Consider the following 9,470-nt stretch of genomic DNA (forward strand, 5'->3'; position numbering starts at 1 on the left):
GGACTAGACCAGCAACCCTCCAGCTATAGCCAGCCCACCCAGCACCCAGACCTCTGGCTCTAAACATCCTTCTCCAATAAAAGGAACCAGATTCTGGAGCTGAGACAGGAAAAAGGAGAAATGCATGACCCTGGAGCATCTTCTGTGGTAATGAATTAAGGGAGTGCTAAAAAAAAAAAAAAAAAAGTAAGCATTTCTAAAGGATAGAGCAGTGAGCTCAGTGGGAAAAATAATTGCAATCACTCGTTGATGTCTGCTACGGGCAAGGAATGAAAAGTGGCGGTGTGGACACGGGCACACACACACACACACATACACATATACACATACATACATACATACACACACACGTCAGGTATTTGACAACTGTTCCCTGGGCAATGCTTGCTCTATAAGTTGTTCCTCTCCACATCTGTGTGTGACTTACTTTGTAGTCCAGCTTATGTCCTGTCTGTGTGGCCATGTTTTGCCAGGATAATAATGAACACATGGTCTGTTAACTTAACAGAATTGCCTTACTTGATACTTTATTAGGATATCCAGGCTGTCTGGTCGCTATACTATTTGTGAGAAATGGGGACCAGCCTTGAGTTTCCCATAAAAAACTGCTGCTTTGTGTGGACGAAAAGGGGGGGCCCGCATGGCTTACAAACTCAGAGACCTAACGTAACCACAAAGGATGGTCTGAAATTGAACTCTAACCAAGAGCAGTGATGGTGGGCAGTTACATCCGAGGCCGGTATCTTCACTGACAAGGTCAACCTTTACCTTAACTGAGCCTATTGTCTTTTTGCATCTATGATAACTTACCCTTGAAATGTCTGGGTAACTTGTAACTTCCCTTTTTCTGGACCCCTTGGGGCACAACCTAATGTGCTGGGCACCAGGACAGATACCACAAGTTCCCTCATTGCTATCATGTTAATTGTTCCTGCACCCACCTAAGTATGTGTCTATTATTTTACTTTTTATCCAATCCCAGGGGTTTCCTCCCTCCCCCACTTTGCTTTCCCCCGCCTCTCTAGTCTATCACCAATGGATTTCATGTAACCCACCTACATCCCTTCCTTTGATTGCAATGTATAAATTAGATGTAACCCGCCATTCTCCCAATTCGATGAGATTCTGTTTACCGGCAATTGTCGACAGATTGGCTCAAATAAACTCACAAAAACTCTTTACAGGTTTGAATGTTTTTATGTTAACATTCAACTAGGGTGTGAGAACAATAAAGAATAGCATATCAATGAAAAAGTATTAACAAACCTGCATGCACTGGTGAGGTGTTTTTTGACATATCATTAATAAAAGAACTCAGGTAAAAAAATAATCTTAAAAATATTAAGCTTAAGACAAAGCATTCTTGTCCACAACCAAGGGAGTTTATTCAGCGTTTGATGCCTATTTCTGTGTTACGGGGTGGGGCCACAACATTAGTAACAAAGAAACAGAATTTCCAGAGGATGAGGCCCAGAAATCAGGATTTTAAAAAGATTCCCAGGTGATTCTAATGTGCAGCCAAGGTGGAGAACCACTGGGCTAGAGAGAATCAAATAAACACAGGTTTACGCAAGTCCAACAGGCAGCTTCGTTCCCAGAGCTGAAAGGACCAAGTGGCCTTTTAGATCGAAGCCATTAGAACACTTCAGAAAACGGAACGCAAGCCTCTGACAATGTGGGTAAGACAATCAGGAATAAAAAGTTCCTGGAGACAGTGAAACAAAGCTTTCCAGCCCTTCTGGAAATCACGCTTCCCACATGGAATGTTTTTAAAACAGCATGTCTATTCAATACACAGGGTAATTTACTCCTTCACATTTGCATGGCATTTCACAGGTCCAAGTGTCCCACGATCATTAATTATCCAGCCTTACTAAGTTTGTGACATAATTACTAGGATGGGAGCAGCCTCCTAGAACATATTTCCAAAGGACATTCTCTACAGGGAGGTGGTGCTCATGCCGGCGCTCCCGTCAGACTCACAGGCGGTCACGCCGTTCAGCCCACTCCGGGCCCCTCAGCTCCACAGAGAAGGTGCTCTCCACATCTCGCCCGAAACCCTGTCCCCGGGGCCAGGTGACAGTGAGCATTGTGAGGAGGGTTTTCTACGAGTGCGAGTTCCCAGGCGGTCTACACCCACAGCTGCCTGACCCCGGACACTGCCCGCCCTGCCCTCTGTCCACCCCACCCGACACAGCCGGGTGTGGCACCAAACGAGGCCTTAAAAACTCACAACCCCAACAATGATGTCATCACAGTGTCGGGTCATTTTACAAATTCCATTTGTCCCCACCCTCTTGGCTTTCATTTTTAAATGCTGAGATTACAGTGTACCCTGTTCTATGGCTGTTTGCCTAAAATACTGTCCACTAAAACCAGACACTGCCACACCCGGTCCACTCCTCGGGGGGATATCTGCACGGCTGCCCATGCCTGCGCCACACTAGGTGCTGGACGCCCACCAGGGCCAGGAAGGCCAGGCCCAGCCACTGAGCTCACAGCCCGGCACACAGAACAGAGCAGGAAGGCCCTGTGCCAATCACCGTATTTCCCATTTGCTACCAGAAGACCCTTTCAGGAGCCTTCTCCAGTGATAGCAAAAGGAGAGACCGACCACAGCACCTTCTCATTTTGTTGAAAAGTAATTACAGCCCTGACCGGTTTGGCTCAGTGGATAGAGTGTCGGCCTGCGGACTAAAAGGACCCAGGTTCGATTCCGGCCAAAGGCATGTACCTTGGTTGTGGGCACATCCCCAGTAGGAGGTGTGCAAGAGGCAGCTCATCGATGTTTCTCTCTCATCAATGTTTCTAACTCTCTATCCCTCTCTCTTTCTCTCTGTGAAAAATCAATAAAATATATTTTTAAAAAAAGAAAAGTAATTACAATAATTTCCCAGAGTTGCTCATCAAATTTTCTGGTTTGAGTGTGCAGTCTCAGCCTGGGCCCAGCACACACAGACACTCAATGTCTGCAGAACGAACAAGTTCTACCCACTGGGACATGCAGAGAAAGCCCAACAAAGAGGCCTGCTCAGGACCTCAGGGGTCGTTGCTGATGCTAGATCTGAGCCCGTCCCTAGTGTGCCTCAGTTTCCCCACACGTAATCATCCCATTTCCTCGTTGACCCTCAGGCCAATTGGGATGACAGGCACAGAGCCGGAAGAGGCCACCACGGGTCTGCGTGGCAGGCCTCCGGTGCCTTCCATCATGGGGGTAAGAAGGGGACTTCAGCTAAGGTTCCTCCAAGACACAAGGTGACTTCACAAAACTAAGGGGGTTTCACAGCAAGACCTGAATTCCCAGCCTGAAAACTAGCAGAATCTAGCAACTCTGGACCCCATTCCTATGACGTTATCAGCGGGAGCTCAGAGGCCTCTGACCCCCTCGGCTGGGGCCTGGCTGCCCCCCGCAGCCCCCAGAGCCCTGTCACTCACTGGCATTACCTGCAGGCCTGGGAGACTGATTTTCAGCCCCTGCCACAGTCGATCTCCTTTTTCATCCGGAATAAATTCACACCAGCATCCTAACTTGATCAAGTTCTGTGACCATGAGTCTGTGAATTCATTAGGAGATATCCCAGGGGAGACTGCCACTGCGCTGCCAGCTCCTACAGAGTGTCACCCAGGTGCCTCAGCTGGGCATTCGGGAGCTGGCTCTGGCTGCACTTGAGTGTCCCAACCATCTGTTGACCTCAGGAAGGAATATACCTGCCAAGAAGGACTCCTGGTGGTTAACTGGGCTCAAAATCATAACAGAGATGAGGAGCCATTGTACAGGGGCCTCTCATGCAAACTGCATTTCCTGGGAAAGCTGCAGACTGGGCTTCTGAGCCTCCGGCACTGTGTCCCTGCGGCCTGAGCCGGCCCTTGTAAAGGGGCTCCAGGTGTCATCTTTTAACCAATGGGCTGAGACCTGCCCTGTCCAATCAAAACTGCATTTGCATCTTTAACGACCAAGAAGAGCAGCTCTGTAACACCAATCAGAATGTGTTATTCCAACCAATCAGGCTGTGCAAACTTGGGTTCTGCATTAGCATAAAAACGGACCAATCAGGAACCAGGATAAGAACTTTCTCTATAAAAAGGGGCCTTCCCTCAGTCTGGGGGGAGCATGCTTTCAGTTTCCACCTGAGGCTGTGTTTCCCCGGCTGCAAACTGCTCACCTGAACAAAGTTCCTCCTTTCCTTTCACCACCCAGATGGTGGACTCCTGTCGGCCTTGGATTGGTGGGAGGGACCTTTTGTGGACGGTTTTCTTGCTAAGACCCTGCAGACCTCTGTGCAGGCAGAGCTCTCTGTTTGCAGCCAACCTCACCCCTAACTGCCACACGTCAGTTAACAGCCCGCCTCCAGTGAGCTCTTCTCCCTCCTCAGCACGCTCTTCACAACCCAAACCAGTCTGAGCGGAAAGCTGCTTCCCTCAGAAAGCCCAAGCGTTTCATGCTCCTCCCACACGGGAGCACTTTTCCCTTCGCACTGGCGTGTGCACCTGTATTAACCACAGGTTTCGATGCGTTGACATCTGGGCCCTGGCTGACACCGAAGGGGCTGCCCCTCCCAGGGCCAGCCAGTTCCTAGAGAGAGCAAATGACTCCTCTGCGAGCACATTTCCAAGGCAAACCTAGTCAACGTGAGCCCACAGCCCCAGCCAGCCGCCACCTCTGTCCTGCTCTTCCACTCAGGGCCATGCTTCTCCCCAGGGCTGGGTACCAGCCCACCCGGGACAGCCCCCAGGCACCAGAACCTTCAAATTTATCCAGCTAGCCAGCCCTAGCCCTGTTAGCCTGCTGCCCTCCCTCCCCGTTCCTGCCCCTTGAAACCGCAGTGAAGGCTGGTGTCCAGGTCTCCCCTTGCTCCCTCTGCCTCCTGACGGCCCTGGTGCTTCCGGGCGGCCCCTCCTCTTAGGAACTGTGAGAGCAGCTTATCTTCTCAATGGCTGTCACCACCACCCCGAATAGTAACAAAGCCCGTGTTGTAAACAGTCCCTGTGGCAGGACTCAGGGCTGGCTGAGGGCAGGCTGCTACGCCTTCGGGTGCCCGGCCTGGCCAGGTGTGGTCCCCAGGAAAGCCGGAAAGAGGAATGACAGACTGGAGTTGGGCCAGGTCTCAGCAGCTCCGTCCCCGCCCCGCCCCTCCGCATGCTGCCCACCGCCGCTCCTGGAACGCTTGCTTGGTACTCAGTGTCCTGATCCGAGTATCTGGGTGGAGCAGTGGGCAGTGAAGACGGGGTGGAGGAGGCAAATAAGATGAGGACCCAGCCTGGCCCAGCCCCACCCACTGCTGGTTTGTTTTGTGTTTTTTGCTATGGACTGAAAAGAAACCAGTGAGGGGGGAGAAGGCAGGCAGCACCACGCTTTCCGTCCCGCTGGCCCGACACTGACTTCCCAAAGCACTGAGCCACGTTCCCGCCAGCCTTGCCCCCAGATGTGTCCTTTGGCTTCTCCAAGGGAATGGGTGGCTCTACAGGCTCGCGGTCCTTCTCCTGCCCAGAGATGCAGCCAGAGGTCAGCCCCGACAGCCATCAACCGCCCCAGAGCTGGCAGCCTGGCTCCAGCGGCGGCAGCAGAGAGGCGGGCCTCAAGACGGTGCCCTGAGAGGGCGTGGACGGTGCGGGCGCCCTGCCCTGCCGCTCTGCGGCCACCCTCCTGACCGCACTGAGCGCAGCGCAGGCCCAGGCCCTCCTCTGGCTGCCAGGTCCTGGGGCTCAGCCCTGTGGCCGGCCAGCAGGACTACCCCAGGCGCCCTTGCTGCTCCAGGTTACCATCTGTACGGGCACAAGATTCTTCGGTCCTTTTCCTCCACTGGGTTACTATTTCTCTTTAAAAATACATGCAAGCGCTATATTTTTCTCTGTAAACATAATTTATATTTCAGCTCTGGAAAAAAACTCAGTCATTGAGCTCAAATTTTTCCTGATCTTTAAAAACAAGTGACGTGTGTGCACGCGCACATCCTCCACGTGAGGAGGCAGCCGCGGCTCCGAGTGCTGTGAACGACGCTGTGTAAAATTACGGATTCGAAAAGCTATTTCTGGATCCCAGCAACTCGTAAGAAAGAGGGGAAACGTCTATTTTGGGTTGTTTTATTTCATTCCCACTCAATTCTGAACACGGCTGCTTAAAGCAACATTCATGGGAAGTGACACGGCTATTAATCAGCAGCGGCTACTGCACGGCAGCCACGCGGGGAGGCCGCCCGCCTTCCTGCACTCCCTCCGGTCGCTCCTCCCAAAGGAGGCCAGTGACCTACTAAAAAGATAATTGCTTCGCGTGTTTCCTGCTCCGCAGCATCATTGCATCGGCCTTCTCTCTGACATCCCTCAAACCAGGAGAGGAGCTTTGCGGCTGCGCCTTTGCCTTCACCCCAAGACTTCCTGGGGTGCCAGCCGCCTTGCAGGCAACCCTGTGCTGAGACATCGGGCCCAGCATGCTGCACCCCCGGTTTTGGCGGTCAGACTTCCCGTGTGTGTGGCACAGACACATGCTTCTTTGACTGTCACCTTCGTTGCGGGTCACTGGGTGAGAGGGCCTGAAGGAAGCGTTCTCCACGTGCCCTTCCGGCTGCAGAATTCCCAGCGAAGAACTGTGCACCTTCCCACGCCCTTCCTTCTCCCGCCTCAGCAGGCTGTCAGCCCAGCACCCGGCCGGGGAGATGACCCCCAGTGGTTGGGATGGGCCCAGGACTGTTTTTAAACACGATTGTATTTCGAGAGGGAGAGAAGCCAGGTGCGTTGTTGTCAGTGCCAGAAAGGCCGATGCAGTCCTCTAATGGGGACCCCAAGCCGGGCTCTTTCTGGCGCTGGCGTGGCTCCAAGAAGGCATCGCATTGGGGAAGCCAGGCCGGTCCTCAGCTCCCAGCACGGTGGCTTCCAGCAGCAGGAGCGGCACCACGGGCCTGCGCCCAGCTCCCCAGCTCACACGTCCCGTCCCAGCCATGGCTCCTCCACCTGCTCCGTAGGGGAGGGAAGGTGAGCGAGTTCAAAGTCCAGCCAGCCCTTGACCTCCGAGCAGGAAAAGGATGGCACTGAGAAGCAAGGGCAGGCAGGTCTCAAAGCAGCCTCCACGGAGCCCGGCGCAGTGCCAGCACCCGAGAGACCCCGGGGCAGACCAAAGGGGAGCAAAAACAAGGGCGCTGCCAAGACCCAGAAAACCACCAGGACTCCAGGGAGGAAGCCAGGGCAGACCAAAACCTGGAGAAGGAGGAAGAAGAGGGCATCTCGCAGGAGTCCTCTGAGGAGGAGCAGTGGCCGCGCCACCCCTTCATTGCTAGGAGCAGGTTCCTTCTGGGCAGCTGCGCTCCCACTGCCCCGCCCCTTCCCCTGGCCCGGTCACCCCCCCACACACACCTGCGCCCGCCTGCCCGGCCACACCACACTGCACACCAGCCGGCCCTGGAGGCCCGAGCAGGGAACAACTCTCCTTTGGTCTGGTTCCCAGCAATCCCCTCACCCCAGGCCACCCCTGCCCTCCTGACAAAGCTGACGTCCTACTTAGCCGCACCCATGTCTGCTACCTGCCTCCCTGCTCCCTCGGTGCTGGTTAGGCTCCTGGTTTAGGGGGTCCCTTACCCAGGCTTACCTCTGGCTTCCCATTAGTGGGCCTGGGAGGGCTCCCCTGGCCTTAAAGGGGCCCAAGCCCCATCTCACTCTGACATGCCCACTCCACTGTCCTGGCAGCAGCACCTGTGGCCACGGATAGGGCTGTTTGGCCCCAAGATGCCCCAAAGAACCTGTTTCTCACCAGGTGCTGCTCACACCCTCTCCTCCTTCCACGAGGTGCCTAGGCCTTGCACCAGGTTGAACAGAGCCCCTGGGGCACAGGAGGGAAGGCAGGAGGAGTGTGAGCCCCCGACCCCATCTGCTTCCACTCCCTCACATGGGCACTAACAAGGAGCCAGCCTTGCCCACTCCTACCCCCTGCTCCTCCCCCCCCCCCCCCAGGTTCTGGTTCCATCTTTCCTCTGTTCACAAACTGCCTCCGCACAGTTGTGCTGTTTTTTTTCCATGTCTCATTCTCAGACATCTGTCACTGCTGCTGCTACCAGCGCCAAATGCTCATCCTCACTGCCTCCTGTGCTGCCCACACTGCCCTCCAAGATGCTCTTGGGAAGGGGCGGGAGGCAAAGCAGGCTGGGAATTGACTGCTCCCCAGTCCCAGGGAAGGTGGGGCTCTGCCCCCAGGCTGCTGCAGCAGAGTGAGCGGGGGGCCTGTGCTGACAGCGGAGAATGTAGGGCCACCTTCTCCCCGTTCTGCCGGGAGGAGGTAGCCATTATTTGTCCCAGCCTAGGCCTCCCCTCTGGTTTCCTATTTGCAGTTATTTGAATAAAAATATATCCTTTTTCTGGGAAAAAAATAAGAAAGGAAGGGAGGGAGGGAGGGAGGGAGGGAGGGAGGGAGGGAGGGAGGGAGAAAGGAAGGAAGGAAGAAGGAAGGAAGGAAGGAAGACCTGAAGGGAGCAGGGAGCCACGCGAACGCGCAAGCGCAGACCCTGGTGCCCATGTGTCTCAGCCAGACTGGGCAGAGATACAGCCTTGGCCAATCCTTTCCCCTGTTCTCAAAGGCCCCCCCAAAACCAAAACGCCAGGACATGAAGGTCCCACACAGAAAGCCGTGGGTCTCAAGTTGTGGCCAGCGTCCAGTGGCCACTGGCATTCAGCCCCCCGAGGCCACCGGGTGTAGTGCCCCATGGAGCAGGCTGCAGGACCACGGGTGGGAATCGCGCTGTCTCCCCCCACAAGCAGATGGACAACCTTGTGGAGACCCCAGGAGCCCTTCAGCTAGGAGATGACACGGGGCAGAAGGACCTGCAGCGCTGTCTCCATGCTTCCAGAGAGTGGCCACTTCTGGACATTACAGCCCGAGGGTGTAGCCAGTGTAACCCTGACTGTCAGGAACCAGGAGAGGTGGGCCCAAGTCACCTGGGTCTGAAGGTTGGCCAACTCCGGCTTCTTCCTTGAGGGCTCATTGTACAAACAAGAGTGGGTCTGCCCAACACACCGAGGCTGAAACCCCTTTACAATAGACACCAGTGAACAGGGCTGCCTTGCCATTGAGTTCGTTCCGGGTACTCTTCTGGAACCTCATGCTGCCCACGGGAGGCGAAGGGACCAAGTCAACATCACGTCACCCCAGGCATCGCAGGAGGGGAGGCAGGGATAGTGGTTAAAACCCAGGCTCTGGGTCAGACACACCTGGCTTACACAGAGATCTGACACCTGCAGTGTTATCTGGGCAAGTCACACCAATGTGCTGCCCCTCAAGCTCCTCAGCCACAAGAAGGGTCTGAGAGTGATGGTGAGGACTGAGATATTTCCGTACCTGTTCAGTACCATGCCTGACACTAGTAGGTGTTCAAGGCGGGGCAGGGGCCATCATCACACTCATTACCATTATCCCCAGTTCCTAGGACTCCCCCCTATTCTATTCATTCTTGAGCTAGAAAAGCCATTTAAAAATCTTCCCAAAGAAGCAC

The 9,470-nt window shown here is 54.5% G+C and overlaps 1 protein-coding gene across 1 annotated transcript; it reads left to right on the plus strand.

Annotated features, from left to right (window-relative positions):
• Positions 1–1,958: 1,958 nt before the first annotated feature.
• On the plus strand, positions 1,959–7,696 carry LOC308526401 (high mobility group protein HMG-I/HMG-Y-like; the record flags this gene model as incomplete). Its single annotated transcript, XM_081101521.1, is given in 5 exon segments — positions 1,959–2,091; positions 6,972–7,173; positions 7,175–7,186; positions 7,188–7,274; positions 7,675–7,696. Coding segments are annotated over 5 exon segments (456 nt in total).
• Positions 7,697–9,470: the final 1,774 nt, after the last annotated feature.

Source organism: Myotis nattereri (assembly GCF_964212035.1).
Source record: "Myotis nattereri genome assembly, chromosome: 10".
NCBI classification, from domain to species: Eukaryota; Metazoa; Chordata; class Mammalia; order Chiroptera; family Vespertilionidae; genus Myotis; species Myotis nattereri.